General features: G+C 38.2%; 1 protein-coding gene across 2 annotated transcripts in view; it reads left to right on the plus strand.

Moving 5' to 3' along the window:
- Nucleotides 1–12,017, plus strand: part of CD4 (CD4 molecule) — a 34,051-nt gene extending 22,034 nt beyond the window's left edge. For both annotated transcript variants that reach the window (XM_052000975.1, XM_052000976.1), the window contains exons 4-10: nt 6,241–6,399; nt 7,112–7,360; nt 8,618–8,965; nt 9,730–9,954; nt 10,261–10,379; nt 10,993–11,060; nt 11,380–12,017. In XM_052000975.1, the coding sequence (XP_051856935.1) occupies nt 6,241–6,399; nt 7,112–7,360; nt 8,618–8,965; nt 9,730–9,954; nt 10,261–10,379; nt 10,993–11,060; nt 11,380–11,389 (1,178 nt within the window). In that variant the 3' untranslated portion in view covers nt 11,390–12,017. The remainder of the gene's footprint in view (nt 1–6,240; nt 6,400–7,111; nt 7,361–8,617; nt 8,966–9,729; nt 9,955–10,260; nt 10,380–10,992; nt 11,061–11,379) is intronic.
- The last annotated feature ends 6,277 nt before the right edge of the window (nt 12,018–18,294 follow it).

The following is an 18,294-nucleotide window of genomic DNA, read 5'->3' on the forward strand; positions in this document are numbered from 1 at the left end:
TACAATGTTGTTGTCATGGGTATAAGTTGCTCTCCTAGTTTTGTTTTTACTCAGTATCAGTTCATAGAAGCTTTTCCTCTTTCAAACTATTTATTTCTTATAGTACAATAATATTCTATTACAATCACATGCTAAATTTTTTAGCTATTACCCTATAGTTGAACATCTCCTTAATGTTCAGTTTGGGGCTACTACAAAACATTTACTTTGAATTTATTGTTGTTGACTAATTATCAGTCATGTCTGACCTCTGTGACCTCATTTGGGTTTTTCCTCAAAAAGATATTGTAGTGATTTACCATTTCCTTCTCTAGCTCATTTTATTGATGAGGAAACTGAAGCAAACAGGGTTAAGTAACTTGCTCAGGTCACACAGTTAGAAAGTATCTAAAGTCAAATTTGAACTCAGGTCTTTATAACTCCAGACTCAGCACTGTATACACTGTACCACCTAGCTGTTTTTGTAAAAAACACTTTTCCACTTTCTTTTGAATTATGTGAGTTATTGTCATTGTTCAATTATTCAGTTGTATCCTACTATTTGTGACCCTGGAGGACCATATTATACCAATACCATCCATAGAGTTTTTTCCTGGAAAAGATACTGAAATTTCCTTCTCCAGTGGATTAAAGCAAACAAAGGTTAAGTGACTTACCAGGATTACACAGCTAGTAAGAGTCTAAAGCCAATGTTGAACTCAGATATTATTGATTCTCAGCCCAGCACTCTATTTTCTCACATTGGTTATAGGCTTGGTCAAAAATTATGATTTACTAACTTATTCCAAATTGGAACTAACTGTTCCAAATTCCTTCTCAAAATAGTTGAACCAATTTATAGCTTAACCAGCAATGTACTAATGTACTCATTTTCCCTCAGACTCTCCAACATTTGTCATTTTCCTTTTTGTCATTTTTGCCAGTCTGATCTTTTGCCCTTTCTAATTTTTATGTACATGGTATGGACTTTCAATATTGTATTCTAATCAAATAACACACAGTGACTTTTTCCTTACCCTGAATCCTTAGCTCTATTTATAAAATGTATTTCACATCTTTTATACTTGTTTGTATAAAATGTAATGATAAAACAATGAGTGATTTTTAATATATGTACCAAAATACAGATATCCAAATGAGAGGGATCCTTCACCCAACTAGCATCACTGATTGCTTGAAAAACAAACAAACAAACAACAACAAAAATTCTAAGGGATTAGTTGTTGCCCACAGGAACAATTTTTAAAATTTAACAAAAATTTAGTTTCTTTTTCTCTTACCCCTACCTAATTGTTAGGGGATTAAAGAAACAAATTTTTTTTGGTAACGAACATGCATAGTTAAACAAAACAAATTCCCTCACTGACTATATCGAAAAAAAATCTCTCATTTGGCACCTGGAGTCCAATACCTTTCTCTAAGGGGTTTACCATCCTTAGTGGTAACTCTTGAACACTGAACTGTTCTTAGTGAGGAGGAATAAGAGAAGTCATTGAAAGCTGAGGAAGGAGGTGGGATGAACTTAATTACTAAGCAATATATCCAAGAGAAATAAATGTTTCAAAAGCCACAGAGAGGCCAAGTAGAAAATATGTGTGTATACATCTATGTATGGACATATGGACACATACATACACATATGAGAGACATAAATGGCACACTGGCTAGAACACTGGCCCTGGAGTCAAGAGGATGTCAATTCAAATCTGTCCTCAGACATTTACTAGGTTAGTGATTTTAGGCAAATCACTTAACCCTGTTTGCCTCAGTTCCCTCATCTATAAAATGAGCTAGAGAAAGAAATGGCAAACCACTTCAGTATCTTTGCCAAGAAAATCCTAAATGGAGTGTCAGATATGATTGAAATAATTCAAAATAACAAATATATTACACACACATGTATTTGGACTTTACTAATAGTTTTTCTCCTTTAACTTTATATCATTTCTATATATTATACCACTTCAATACCACCTCTAATGAACTCTTCCTTCTTGAAAAGAAAAATAGCACGTTGATCAAGTCTGATTATATAGGACACATTCCACAACCATATTCTCCCAATTCTCTAATAAGATGTGGGAGATATTCTTCATCATCCAGGCCCAAGACTGGTGATTACAATTACTCCACTTCCTTTTAATATCTTCCCATGTTTCTTTTTTTTACATTACTGTCACTTCCCATTGTTTCCTCCTTCCTCCTTTACCTCCTAAAGTAGAACTCTTTCTAGCAACCAAAGTACAATTAAGCAAAACAAATCAGCATACTGGCCATTGTCTGACCAGTTATACTTCATTCTGCACCTAGAGCCCACCATAATAGATGGTAGTTTCAGCCTGACACTTTTCTTCTCATAAGTCTTAGTCATTGTCTCTCTACTATAAGAATGTCTTTTTGATGTGATGTCTTCCCCTAACCACTTTGATCCTTGCCATGATTTTGATCTGGTATCGTTCATGGTCTTTTTTTTCTCTCTGTGTGGTCCACTGTTACATCAACTGCTCCTCTTTTGCATCTCTTCTAAAAATCTGAATTGCAAGATCAGAGGAAGAAAGAAGATTAAAAAGTGAAAAGAGGATGCTTCAACATATAGAAGGCATACCTTTATCTTGCTGATTGTTTTGTCCTTCGTTCTTAAAGAGGGCCATGACATGCCAGAGAATTAGATTTAAGTGAGGGAGGGATGGGCACTGCCTCACTTTCCCCTCCAGAGCTATCTGGGTTCAGTGGCCAGATATAGATCAAGACAATTGAAGATGGCTCTCGATGCACTGGGAGACTTTGGCTTTTTTAAACTAAGGTCTTCAACAGGTCTAAGTTTGACTGAGGCAGCATCCATTCAGTGATTTAGACTAGGTAAAGAATGGGCTCTCTCACCTAGGCAAAAAAAAAAAATCTGTGACTTGGGAGAAGGGTGAAATGAAGGAGGGAGTAAGGGTAATCATTCTCTGAGCCAGGAACATTAGAAAACATGGCTCTTCCAATCTTTCTCTCCCTAAATTCTCTCTTTGGGCTCAAGGAAAAACAATTCAGAGAGCTCAAAAGCCAGCTGGATACTGAGCTACATGACTATGAGAAGAGGTAGTGAGATCAAGATGAAGACTATGAGCCAAGCTGCTTTCTGTTGGCCATGGGTGGGTGACTCATGGCTTAAGGATTCAGATACTTGGTTGATGATCAAGCAATCCCCTTATCAGCTGTTGAGCAGGAAAAGCTATTTACTCAATGAATGAATGAATCCACTCCTGTCATTTTCTTCCTTTGATCCTCCAGATGGCATTGTGCAACTCTGGGACTTCCTGTGGAGGTGAAGAGAGAATTGGGAAATGGGGTTTTTCTCTGCCCCAGAAGCATGGCAGTTGCTCCCAATGGTAGCTTGAGCTTACAGATCAGCTACCTAGCTAGGCTCAATCCTGGGTTCTGTCTCTCTTTCTTCTGCTTTGTGTTTCTTTGATCATCCAGCAGCCATCCTGACATAAATATTTCCAGCCTTAGAAGCCACCTTGTGAGTCTGAAAGGTCCAGAGATTCTGGGTCCTTAGTTACAGCAGGAATAATCCTCTTTCATTTGTAGAGAGTCTGCATTGGAGAAGATATTCACCAAGGTGGGAAGGAGGCCTCAAACCCTGGCCTGGCTTTTTTTAGAAATCATGGACTTGGAGAGAGTGGTTCAGACAGTGAAGAGCTGAGATAAATTGTGACAAATCCAATCCTAAAGACTGCTTCATGTTTTGAAGTTAAAAAATCTATCTCATGATGTAACAGTAGTTAGTACTTGAGGCTTAAGTTTCTGTCAATGAATGCTATGTGTGAGAACCAAATGTGTTTCCCATTTCTTTTGTGTGGGGGAAATAAATATCTCTCCCATACCTAATTTACACACTGTAACTGGACTCTAACATAGTGATGTCAGTTTGGTCCTTTGCGAATACAAAGAACAACCAATCAACAACAGACTACCTTTCTATTGTCCCTTTTAGGAAGACTTTAGCCATGAGCCAAACCCAAAATTTAAGAAAATATTCCCCAAGAGTGTCAGGGCTGGGGCATAAGAGCCAAACAGTGAAAGAAAGAGACTGTCTCCCCATCTTTTTTTTTTCAGAGAAGAAGGAAAGTAGAATTTATTGAGCACTTACTATGTATCAAGCACTGCACTAAGTATTTTATACATAGTATCTCATTTGATTCTCAAAACCACCATGGGTTATAGATATTGTTATAATCTCCATTTTACAAATGAGAAAAGTGAGGCAGACAGAGATTAAATGACTTGCTCAGGGTCACATAGCTATTAAATGTCTGAGACTGGATTTAAATTCAGATCTTTCTGACTCCAGATCTAGCAGTATTTTACGTAATTAGATTTCCTTGGACTGAATTCAATCCACACCACCTATATGGTCTCCCCTTTAATGGAGAGGACAAAGGGGAAGAAGCATCTCTGTCCTTTGGGTCCAGCAAAGTTTTTAATTGTCAGGTACAAAATGAATTTCATGTATAATACAATTACTTATTTTCTCTTCCTCTAGAGAAATGCTCAAAACAAAGAAAAAATCACAGGTATGCATTAACAAATACAAATATAAAATAACAACCTAGATCCAATCTATACCCATATTTTCTCCTAAAATGTAAAGTCAAGAAGCATCTATTAAACATTTACTATGTACCAGACATTGCATTAAGTAAACTTCATGAAAAGGCATTTTGTGATTTTACTAAAAAGGTATTTCACTTTCACTTCAGATCACCAAAGGCTGAGATGGTTCAGATTTTATGACCAGTCAGGCCCAGGATATGTTGGTAAATGTTGAACAACTAGTTGGGGAGGATGTACACAGTTTTAAATTTAATCTGCATTATTAAACATTTTCCTCATCATTTCCTTAAATCTAGACAATCAGCAGAACAATAAATTAAGCTCTATACAATTTGCTGATTTCTGAAATATATGTGCTTACATTGGAAATTTAACAATTGGCTGGGAAGCTGGTTCCAGTTTATTTCTGCCTTCAGCGTACTCAAGTTCAGAATGATCTTGCCTGTTTATACTCCTCTGAGAAGCAGCATAGCTTCAGGTATTATTAATATTGGGCAATGGGTACTGATTTAGGAACCTAAGGACTCTCAGGCTGGAAATACCCATTCTTTAGAATCTTGGGATTCCTAGATTCAGGAAAGAACCCCAAACCAGAAGAGACATCCGGGGAATTGAGGTGCAGTCTCAGGCTCAGCTAGGCAAGCACATGTTCTCACTGCCATATGCTCAAACTGCAGGCTTCCTTACTGCCAGTGAGTGGGGGAGGAGAAAAATCCCCTTCTTATATTGTTGGCAGTCCAAGGGAGAGCTGGCAGAATCCCAAAGTGACCTGCTCTAGAGATGAGCAGAGATTTTCTCCTCTATCCTCAGAGCCTGCTGAGGAGGGAGGTTCCTCTTGGTTTAATCACCAATCATCTTTAAGGCAAACACAGTCAATGCAACCTCAGACCCAGGGACTGACCAATCAGGAGTTGCTGTGTCATGTATGTCCTTTAGCAAGGAGCCTGCTCCATGAGAAGTGCTGCAGTCCATCTCTGTTATACTTTCTGTTCAGTCTTCAACAAATCATTTGGGGTGCTTGTCCATACTCCCCATTCAATATTATCCTCTGGGAACTTGGGAAGGCTCAATGAGCATAGTCCTTTTGAGTGCTTACTCTAGTGTCTTGTGCTAAAAAAAAAAAAAATGACATTTTTCCTCCTGGATATTCTTTTCTCCTCTTCTCTGTATGACCATTCCTTCCTAGTCTCTTTTGTTAACTCATCATCCATATCCTGTCACCTAATTATGGGTATTTACCCATAAGAGAGGAGTAATTCATTCCACAAACAGAAATGGAAATCTGACAAGTCAAGGATTCTCTGGACAGACTGAAATCAAAGAGTCTGGAGCTGGAAGGAATATTAGCAATGATTAGCCTAACCCCCTCTTTTTATACATGAGTAAACCAAAGCTCAACGTGATTTCCATGTTCACACCAATAAGAAGTAAGCTACAGAAGTGAAATTTGAACCCAAGTCTTCTGACTTAAAATTCAGTGTTTATTTTTTCCCTTTCCTGGCCACTACTCCACCACCCTGTCTCACTTTGATGACAATAATCTTCAGGTAGCTCAAAGCAGAAAAGTCATGAATGTTTAATATATTGTAATAATGAATAGATTCTCCCCTACCCAGAAAAATTTTTTTTCATTTCCAGGAAACACAAAAATGAAAGATAGAGTGGATTCCTCATCAAATGAATGGGACTCGGGCAACTTTTCTCTGATCATCAAGAAGCTGGAGATAGCAGACTCTGGGACCTATTTCTGTGAGGTAGAGAACAGGAAGCAGGAAGTCCAACTTTGGGTGTTCAAGTGTGAGTAGAAGAAAAGAATTGTCAGATCACTTTCTTTCCTTCTCCCTAAATTCTTCCCATTCCTGTCTTCTCTCTCTCTCTTCCCCCATCTACTACTAACAGAAGGCACCTTGGCAACCAATGAGACCTTTTGGAAGTTTTCATAATAATAGCTAGAATTTATATAACACTTTCAGGTTTGCAAAGCATTTTCTACACATTACATTTATTTACATATGTTACAAATGTTTACACTTGGTCCTAACAACTGTGAGGTAAGTGTTATTATTTATCTACACTTTAGAGATGAGGAAACCAAGGCTGTCAGTGAGGTTAAGTAACTTTTCCAGAGTCACATAGGTTATTAAGTGTCTAAGGAAAGATTTGAATTCAGGTCTTCCTGACCTGGGGCTAGAATTCTAGCATTCCATCCACTGCCCCATCTGATCATTTATCTCTTTTATCCATGGCTAAAAAAGAAAGAGACAATGGGATGAGAGGGAGAGGGAAAGGAAAACAGTAGGAACAAAGAGAGATGAAAGATAAAAAGAAAGAAGGATGGAGGAAAGAAGATAGAGGGGAAAGAAGATAGAGAAGGAGGACCTTGGAGACCCAGAAAAATGGCATGATTGGTAGATTTGAGAGGCTAGCTGTCCTGGGATTTTCTGTCTGTTTCTTTTTTGGGGTGTACCTGGTATATGTAATTTGGAGCTGCCTCCTGTCCCCTCTCCAGTGACGGCCAACCCAAGTGATTATATATTTTCTGGAAAGAACATGACTTTAACATTACATAGCTCCTCCAACCTTCCTGGATTCAAGGTGGAATGGAATGGTCCAGGAGATAAAAGTAAAAGGATCCTGAGTCGAGACAAGAAAACTTTGAACTTAATCCACGTGGAGCCTAAAGAAGGAGGTATTTGGTACTGTGCTATCTCTGTGAATGGCAAAACCCTGAAATTGAGCATCAGAGTCACAGTATTTGGTAAGAGAAGCAAGTCCTTTTCTTTACTCTATCTTTTTACCACCAACTTTCAATGCCTCTACTCTCTTGATTCAAGACCTTCCTTCCTTCCTTCCTACCCCTAATCGTTGTCCCTCAGGGGAAATAAATCTTGGGATTTTAAACTGGATATTGCTCTTCCTACTTTTTCCCACTATTTGACACATGAGAGACAAGGAGATGATGCAGGAGATGTTGAGGGCCATTTTAATCTCTTTTCAGGGTCAGTGGGTGGAAAAAGGGGGGAAAGGAAGACTTTCGTTACTATTGTATCTTTTTGACTTTACAACTCAAAAAAGGGGAGGAGAAGGATCTTTTCCTTTCTCTTTATCAACAACATACCTCCTTTCCCATTCCTATCTTATTCTACTCAAAGTAATTAGATTTTGTTGTTTTAATAATTTGTTTTGTTTAATAATTTAATAATCTAATAAACATTTATATAATAATTATTTAATAATTTTTTGTTTGTTGACATCTTGACCTCAAAGGAGGAAGAAATTCTATCTATGAATGCAAATTGACAACTTAAAATGCTGGGTACTTGCTTGACTTGCTAAGAAGTTAGATGACTTGCCCACAGTCACAAACACCTAGTTTATTTAAGAAGATGATTCAATTTCACTAGCATAAAAAAGAAATCTAGTGAATACCTACTATTGAATATTGATTAAGTTCAAGAGTTAGATGCTAGCTCTAGAGCATTTCCAAAAGATTCAAAACCAGATCCCTGCTCATGGAGTTTAGAACCTATAGGAGAGACAAGATAATGGTAGTAGAAAGGTACAGATAGCAGACTCTAAGGAAATGGTTCTGTGCTTATAGTGAATACTATAAGAAATTTCTACAGGGATTCAGGATAGGGAATGACTCCTTTGAAATAAGGGAAGGTTCCTTAGAATAGATGAGACTTGAGCTGGAGGAAAGTCTAGAACTTTGAGGAATATGAAGGGCTTTCTGGGCAGAGGGACCAAAATAAGCAAGCCAACAGAAATGTGCATGGCATTTGGGAAGAATGATAACTAAATCACTTTGGCCACAATGGAAGGGTTCATGTAGGGGAGTAGTGCAAAGGAATGCATGAATATAATCATCTTGTTGTTTTTTTAATGCATAGGCAGCTTTTGGAAGACCTGAAATTACAGGCTGTTTGTATTTATTTCCATTCTCCTCTCCCTTTTCTTTACTTCCACTCCATTTCTCTAATCCTACCCTTCCTATCTCTATCATCATCTACAGGTTTCACAAAACCATCCCAGACCAAATATGGGATGACAGGCAAAACTGTCCAATTCTCCTTCCCTCTGAATTTAAATGAGCAGGAGCTGAATAAGGAAGATCCAAAAGGAGAATTCACATGGCAGGTGGAAGATGTTGCCTCTCCCCAACAGCCAGCCAAGTATTCATGGAAGGATAATAATTTGATACCTGGAAGTGGGATTCCAAATTTCAAAGTGGAGAAGTCTAATTTTCCAATCACATTCACTCTTTCCCCTGTCTTGCCCCAGCATGCTGGCTCAGGAATCTTCCTACTAAAATTTTCTTCGGGAGACCTGAAACAGAAGGTCAACCTTGTGGTAATGAGAGGTGAGCAAGTGAGGGCTGAGCACATACTTTCTTCCTTATGAATATCACAGAGCTGGTCCTCTCCAGATTCAGCATGGAGGGGAAAAAGAGACCCTGAGGACCTAATTGTCTAGCCTTGCCTGGTAAATCTCCTCCATATCTCTCACTATCCTCTTATTTCTCAGTCTCAACTGGTTTGGTACTTGTCCTCACTAATAATCTCCAAAAAGCCCAGAATTCAGAATCAGAATCTTTTAGTCCTGGGTTTTAATTCAGTTTCTTATCTTGCTGTGTGAAATTAAGCAAATTCTTCTCTCTTTCTCTCTCTCTCTCTCTCTCTCTCTCTCTCTCTCTCTCTGTCTGTCTGTCTCTCTCTCTCTGTCTCTCTCTCTCTCTCTCTCTCTCTCTCTCTGTCTTTCTGGCTCTTTTTCTCTATCTCTCTTCTTTCTCACATATCTCTCTCTGTCTCTGTCTCTATCTCTGTCTCTCTCAGTCTCTTTCTGTCTCTGACTCTGTCTCTAGGTCTCTTTTTCTCTATGTGTCTCTGTCTGTCTGTCTGTCTGTCTCTCTCCCTGGCTTTCTGTCTCAGTTTTCTTTAGCTGTCAAATGGGGATATCTTTCCCCAGAGCCACCTTACTTGGCTGTTTTGAGAAGAAAATGAATCAATGCAAGTGAAAGAGCTTTGAAAGTTATATAGTGCTACATACATATAGACACTGTTGTTTTCACTATTGTCCTATCTCTTATTGTCCAAGTACTTAGTTTCTGTCTCTTGCTCTCTTCAGCTATATCCCAGGAATCACCACATAAGAAACTGTGCTGTGATGTGCTGGGCCCCATAATCCCTGGGCTGAACCTGAGATGGGTGCTAGAAAACCGGACAGAAATAAACCTGAATGTTTCAGAGAAGCAAAGGGAGCTGCAGGTGGACAAACCAAAATCTGGGACATGGGAATGCCAATTGTTCCTCCAAGATAAGAAACAACTTAATTCAGATTCCTTCAAATTGAGTAAGAAACCAATTCCCTTCCCCTCTTTCTCTCTGCCCCTGCTCCAATGGCTCAATTTTCACAAGAATACAAGGAGCAATCCCACTCAGCCATGCTAACCTCCCACCATTTTACCACCATTTAGTAGCAACTACTACCTCTCTGGAAGTCTCAGCTAACTCCTTCCTGCTGGGACCTGAGAATCCCATTTCCCAGTCTGATACTCTATGCTCCATCTTTCTACCCCTCCTCTTTCCTGAATCCTTCTTGGTGTTCAAGACTATGGACTAGAAAGTGAGAAGGCTTCTGGGTATGTCTCTTCTCTAGCAGCAAAGCAGGAGTGGTATCTCCCCTTTTATCTGGGCACTGGACTGGGTGCAGGAGCAAGCCTGCTGCTTCTCTTTGGGCTCTCTACCTTCTGTTATGTCAGACGAAGACACAGGCTGGTGAGTAAACTTCTTCTCTCCACTTTATCCCAGATTTTCCACCACTTCCCTAACATATCCATACATCCAATTGTCCTAACCCACCTCAGCCCATGGAATCACAGACTCCGAGAAAGTTGAAGCAGGAATGGACCTATTGGGTCATCCAGAGAAAATCATTTACCTTCTCTGGGCTTCAATTTTTCCCTCTATAAAATAAGGTGGGATTGAACTATCTGCCCTTAAGAGCTCACATCTAGCTCTAAATCTACCAACCAAATGTTTTCATTTAAATAGATGAGGAATATGAAAACCTAAGGGGTAAAGGGGCTTTGCATTGGAAACTTAGGAATGAATACTTTTATTTTGCAAAATTTATAATTGCTTTCATGTTCCTTACTCCTGCCTCCTACTTCCTTCTTCCCCCACATCCCAATGTCCTAGATCCAAGCTAGACAGGGAAGAAGTAACAGCAAGCTTATTCTGGGACAGATTGCCTTGGCAATAGTAACTCCTGTAGCCTGAAACCTCCTCCTTATAGCCCTACTCTCCACTCAATTGATCTCAGTCTCATGGATCCAAGTTCTTCATGCCTCTCTTTCCTTTTCCCACCTTTCCTCACTCTCCCTGACAGCGCCGAGCAGAGCGGATGTCTCAGATCAGGAGACTTCTGAGTGAGAAAAAGACCTGCCAGTGTCCCCAGTAAGTTACAAAAGAGAGAAGAAGATTCTGAAGTAAGGATGAAGATGGAGCTGAGATTGAGGGATTTTTAGGGTTTAGAGAAACATGGCCAAAATGCAAGAGAGACTGGGCAGATGAAGACAAGAGATGATCCTAGGAGAGAGGGGACTAAGAAGCAAGAAAGGATATGAGATTCACAGAGAAGAGACTCCAGAATATTGGGAGGAGATGGGGATGGGCGTGGGAAGAGATGTGTATGTAGCAGAAAGAGGGAAAAAAAGGACAGAACTTTCTGAATTGTCCTTAAACCGTCTTTATTTCTTTTTTTTTTCCTCTCTAGTCATTTTTAGAAAAACTGTAGCCTGAACAGTTGAATATGGAAGGTTTGTCTGATTTGTGAAAATCCTCCATCCCTGCCTCAGCCTACTGGGAAGAGCAGGGAAGGTGAATGTAGGAGGACTGAGACATTTTGGCTCCCTTGTCCTTCCTAACCTGCCTCCTTATAATAATCGTGGACATTGTCAATAGGATGTGCTCCTTATTCTACTGTGCCATGATGCATCCACAACCTGATCTGCAAGTACTCTTTCTTTCCTCCGCGAGCCCTCTAAAAGACTCTGCAGGTCATTTCATCTTGCCTTTGGGCAGGGGGCAGGATGGCACTTCATTCAATCCAGAAACTGAGAACAGGATGTCTCTGGTTTGTATTTTTCAGCTTTATACCCTGCAGTCAGAAATGTTCTTAGTCTACACTTACTCTCTCCTGCCACTATGCCTTGCTCTATCTAGTAGCCAAAACAAACTTGTGGGTGTGTAATTAGGTGTCTCTATCTTCATCTCACCCTATCCAAGCCTAGTAAATATTCATCTTTCTGGTAAGCTCCTTGACAAAAAGGATTGTCAATTGCCTCTTTTTTGTATCCCCAGCACTTAGCATGTACCTAACAGGCATTCAATAAATGTTTTTGATTTATTTGACTAATTGTTTTCCCTCTTCCCTCATGATCTTGGGACCTCCATCAAACTTTTACTGAGTGATTTCTCTCTTTCTCCTTTTCATTTTCCAGGCTAAATGCTAGTAGGAGCCTGGAGAAAGGCCTGAATTATGTTTGTAAACTTGTGAAGAGGTCTGGGTTGGGTACCTTTATTTCTAGATACTTGGCTATACTTGGTTCTGGGCTGCAATTCTCCATATTTCACCCAACCCTTTTCTTCCTTCAACTCCCTAAACCTTATCAGGGTTCTAGAATTTGGGGGCTAGAAATCAATCTCTTCCTAGATTGGTTTTTCCCCATGCTCCCTAGACTTTTTCTCCATCTTAATTTCTATCACTCAACCTCTTCATATATCCATTCTCTTCTTTCCTGCTCAGGAGTGACTCAGGATAGGACCCCTTAACTTTTCCATGCAATGACATTTCCTTTCTCTTCTGAATTGATGAAAAAAATGAATAAACAATACAAAAAGAATGGATTTTCATCTGATTTTGTTTCTAGCTGGATCTTCCCTGAGGGTTTTGTCAGAGGGCCAGATTTCTGCTAAGGTGAGAGTTAGGGAACAAACACAAGGAGCCCTCCCTGAAGAAAGGCTTCTAGCCCCTCAGAGGTCAGGAAAAGTGGTCTAGATCCTGGAGAAGAAAAAGATTCTTAGATTGGCTAAAGTACTGGGACACTGACGAAGATTCCCCAGGGAATCCCCAGTTCATATTAGATCCTTTCAGCTTCCTAAGGAGTGAGAACTCTCCAGTATACTTTTACTTATTAATAATGGTAATTCTTCAATAATTCAATGGATTTGATCTCATCAATCGGAGTACTTCTTTCAGTGCAATAGACCAAGGTTCAATCATACCTTTCTTGTTCATGTCCTTTGGTAAATCATCCAGAGATACCTAAAGCCCTGACATTCTTCTTCTAGATCTTCTGCTATTCTGAAAGGACCAGTGCATTGTTCAGGTTTTTTATATAATTTAATCCTTCCTTCTTGATACAAATGACCAGCTCATTTCCTTTTCTTATCTGTTTTTTTCTGAATGATATATTTCATATGATTTCTTGTACAGAAGTCATTGTTGGTTATTGTTTGCAGCCTATTTATACTCATTATTGCTTTTGGACTATTTGAAATTTTTAAGTTTTGGAGATAATGGTGTTTCAAGAGTTGAGGCCACATAGAATTATATAGAATACTTGAAAAACCACAGAGATTGTCCCATAATGTAAAGTATTATTCTGATGTCTAATAAAGATATGGAGGCAGTCCTTGGTTTTTGAAGGTTAATGCCAGGGAATCAGAAACTTTGGCAGTTTCTATCACATTGGAAGGTCTTTGAGTATGGCTCTAAAAATGATCTGCTTTATGAGGACCAACCTAGCTCACTACAGAGAGGAACACCACCAGTTATTTCTTATTTGGTAATGAATTTTCCATGATGGTAACCCATGAAACAAAGAAAAAAATTAAATATGGCCCTCAATCCTCTGTTGGCTATATCCCTTCTCAATGAAAAAATGGTGAAGAAAGGAGTATGAAGTTCTAAGAAGAATTTATTCTCTAGAACTTCTATACATTTCAAATATATATCATTTTTCCTGACCACCTTGGAAGCATTGGCCTTGTGTGAGTTCTTCATAAAATAATTTTGAGCAAATAGGGTGGCTTTTCTACCTTTGTATATCTTATGTTTCTTTGGAGCTAATTCATTTCTGCTTTGCTCATAGAGCACAGAACCTTCTCTGATGAGAACCTACCACTATGTGGGTAGGCCTGAACCAACGTCTCCATGTCATACAATTAATTCTAAAGTACTTAAGAGAGACCTTGAGGGTGCCTTTGTATCATTTTTTTCTGATCACCTTGTGAACACTTGCCCTATATGAGTTCTTCATAAAGTAATCTTTTTGGCAAGAATAGATTTGGCCTTTGAACAATGTGGCCAGCCCAACAAGAGTTGTATTGCACTTTCCTTCGGAATCTCCCAAATACTGATCTCTTTTAAGGTATCTCTTAAGATACCTTTCAAAGGAAGCAGGAGGTGCACAAAATTAAAGAAGCTGCCCCAAATGTTAATATGGACTATTTGTGTCCAATCTGTAACAGAGTATTCTGAGTTTGTATTAGTCTAACCAGCTACAGTTGGACACACTGTAACTCGACTCTAACATAATGATGTCATTTTTGGTACTCTTCAAGAACAAAGGACAACAGCCAACCAAATTTCAAATAAACTTTCAGAACACTAAATATGAGATTCTTATCCAATGACATGCTGTGGACATAATGTTGGAGGAAATTATATATTTATATGATATTCTTGATACAAACGGCACTACAAGTGGAACCAGTGGAAAGAAAGAAGCTGAAGTTCACATGGAATACCTATCATTCATAGGTATTCATTGAAGAGGCAAGAAATGAGTGAGTATTGTCACACATTCAAAGGCACAAGAAACCTCATCTCATGAGATATTTTAAATGACATATTATAGTACCAATGATTAGTATTTGCAAAAAACCACCAAGAAAATAATTGCACTTTATGCACCAACATTAGTTGAAAAGAAACTTCAAAGAACAATTTTCAGATGGTGAAATTAATGCTATTTAGAGTTATATGAAAAAAAAATGCTCTAAATCACTATTGAATAGAGAAATGTAAATTAAAACAACTCTGAGGTACCACCTTACACCTCTCAGATTGGCTAAGATAATGGGAAAGATAATGATAAATATTGGAAAGGATGTGGGAAAACTGGGACACTAAGGCATTGTTGATGGAGTTGTGAAATGATCCAAACATTCTGGAGAACAATCTGGAACTATGTCCAAAGGGCTATAAAACTGTGCAAACCCTTTGACCCAGCAATGTCTCTACTGATCTTATATTCCAAAGAGATTTTAAAAGAGGGAAAAGGACCCATATGTACAAAAATATTTGTAGCAACTTTTTTTGTAGTAGCAAAGAATTAGAAAAAGAGTGGATGTCCATTAATTGGGGAATGGCTCAACAAGTTGTGGTATATGAAGATAATGGAATATTATTGTTCTATAAAAAATGATGAACAAGCTGATTATAGAAAGTCCTGGAAAGATTTACATGAACTGATGCTGCGGGAAACAAGCAGAATCAAGAATACATTGTATGTATTAAGAGTACAAATGTGCGATGATCAGCTATGAAAGACTTGGTTCTTCTCACTAATTCTGTGATCTAAAGGATTCCCAATAAACTGGACAGAAAATGTCATCTGCAACCAGAGGAGACTGAATGTAAATCAACACATGCTATGTTCACTTCTTTTTTCTGTTGGGTTTTTTTTTTTTTCTCGCATGGTTTTTCCCATTTGTTCTGATTTTTCTCTCCCAACATAATTCATACAACAATGTGTGTTTAAAATAAGTAAACTAAAAAAAAGAAAAGAACCTGATGAAACCCTCTAGATTAAATCAACATGGTCTGATATTTGTTGATTTTAATGCAAAGAAGGGAAAAGGTGAGGATGGAGAGAAATAAGAGAAAGGAAGAAATAATGAGAGAGACCAAAGACTTGTAACTTCCACTGCAGTCCTTATGCCTTTGTATCATAATCATTTTCTTTGAGAAAGAAATTGTTTGGTGCTAGCCTTGGCAAATACCAAATGACATTACAAAAATAACCCATCTAAAAGAGATAAGTAATCAATTCAAAGTTTGACCTGACCATTCATACAGGAAAGATCAAGCAAAGTATGTTGCTCAGATTACAACCTACATTTGAATGGACAACCTATTGTACTTAGTGCAACAATATGTATATCTAAGATAGATAGTACAGATGGATGATATGATGGACACAGAAATGAACACAAAGAGGACAGGCTGAATTGCCTTAGGAAATTGCAAATTCCCTTTAATGACCCAAAGTTTCTGATGAAAGTAAAGATTCATATTTTTAATACCAGCATTCTGCTGGAGTTGCTGTATATCAGTGAAAGCTAAAATATAATAATCTACATAGAATATCACACAGGTGGCAATGGAAAGGCACATAATTGGTATAGATGGGCTATAACAATATTCTAACAGATAAGAGCTTCTTTCATGGAAGGTTTGGTTCATTGAAGTCCCCAGGAGATAAATGCATGAGTTCCCATGTAAGTAGCTGCTCCTACAATTTCCCAATTATATCCTACAGGAAGCTTACTTTCGAGCTTCCTTTTAGTTTAGGGACCATCAATGTTAAATCTAGAAACATAAATTATAATTTACATTTATGTGTTTTCCAACTTATGTGTAGAATCAATGAGTGAATAAATGAATAAGACATTTGTAGAGTACTTAATATGTATAAAGCACTGTGGGATACAAATAGAAAATCAAACGCCCTCGCTCTCAAGGAGTTCATTCTAGTGGGTGAAATAAGACATACAGACGGTCTTAGTGGTAAGTCAGATGAAAAAGTCCCATTGTTCTTAGGGTACAAAGCAAAGCAGATGGTTATGCAACATCTCTAATGTCATTTCTACTGATAAAATATCAGTTTCTGATGCTGAATTATTTGATAGTACTAAGGGCTTTGATGACAACTTTCCTTTCTGGGTCTTCAGTAATGTGGCTCTGCACTTGTAGAAGTAACTTGGAAACGACTAGGTGATGTAATTATTGTACATCTCTCTTAATGATGGAAAACTGAAACAGGATTCCCATGTCCACCCATCTTTCTCTATTTCATTTAAAAGATCAGAGACTGCTTCCCAAATTAGTCTCCACAAATTAATCACACAATCAAGATTTTTGCCAGATTTTTGCCTTTACCAGGTATATAGACATAAATAAAAGAGTGCCATCAGGAAAAAAAAAAAAAAACATAAGCAGTGGCCACGTTAACTAGAGGGACAAAAGAGATTCCAGTGTCTCCCTCTATCTCCTCCTCTCCAAAGTAACCAGGAAAGAAGGTAGGGCAATAGCAGGCATTCCCTAGTTCATTTGGGAATTAGATGAGGTTTTACCCTTTAGAAGGAATCTAGAAAAAGTATAACCCTGAGGCAATTATAACAGTTCAAATCTCATCAAGATGCTGGTTAGTTTGTGTCAATCTGACCATATCCCATCAGTTTCAATTGCTGCCTCCTGTGCCACAGCCCTTACATGAAACCCAAAAGAAGTATGGAGAGAAATACATCTAGGGATCATCTGTGCACATTTGATTCTCCTCTCATGGAATCTCTTTCAGCTTCTCTTTCCCAGAAGTCATGATGCTAAGTCAAACCATCATCAAACTGGTGAATTCTGGGATAGAATTTGGCCATTTTTCAGAATCTTGAAATTTCTGTAGCCAATAGCATGGGAGCTAAAGAGTTACATATCAGTGAAGAATGTTGAAGAGCAATGGAACTAAAAGATGTCAACATGGAATTGTATGATAGGAAGAGATGACTAATCACATGGCAAGAGTGACAGATGAAAGGAGAACATCCAATGCTCTACTGGTACCCTAGAAATATCAGGAGAAATCAAGGGAGGCCTTTTACTAAAGTTGAGTAAACTATTTGTGGTTAACTTATATGAGGACATAGACATAGACAAATATCCATGGGCAGGACTGGATGGGTTTTAGTCTGCATTGGGGGTATGAACTCCCACCCATTTGGGTAGGATCATGGCAGCATTAATTATCTGTGATGACAAAAAGCTGGGCAATAATTGGTGAATGACAGAACAAAATGGTATGTGAATGCAAAGGAATATTACAGTCATGCTAGGAAGGAAGATTATGATTAATAGAAATCTGGGAAGATTTGTATGATGTGATGAAGACAAAACCAAAAAACCCCAAACCAAAACAAAACAAAGTACACATAATCTCTACACCAATGTAAATAAAGTCCCCCAGTGAATTTGTGGGGAAATTATTACAGGAGGACTTGGGGAGTGAGAGAGGGGAAGAGTGTATCAGCAAATTGTTTCAAAAGAATTGAGAATGGGACTACGATAACAGAAAATGGAGAAGCGACAAAACTTTGGTCAAATAAAATGATCAAGATTAGTACCTCATTGTCAAAGTTAGAGGATTTTTTTTATTAACAATAGAAAAATAATTGGAAAGTTCTTTGTAAGAGAGTTGATATATCTATAAATATTGAAATATACAAATATAATGACACAGAATATTAAAAAAAAAAAAAGGTAAGGAATAGTTTGGGACTGTTCAGTCATTTCAATCATGTCCTAATTCTTCGTGATCCCATTTAAGATACTGGAGTGGGTTACCCTTTC

This window comes from Antechinus flavipes, chromosome 5 (assembly GCF_016432865.1).
Source record: "Antechinus flavipes isolate AdamAnt ecotype Samford, QLD, Australia chromosome 5, AdamAnt_v2, whole genome shotgun sequence".
Taxonomy (NCBI): domain Eukaryota; kingdom Metazoa; phylum Chordata; class Mammalia; order Dasyuromorphia; family Dasyuridae; genus Antechinus; species Antechinus flavipes.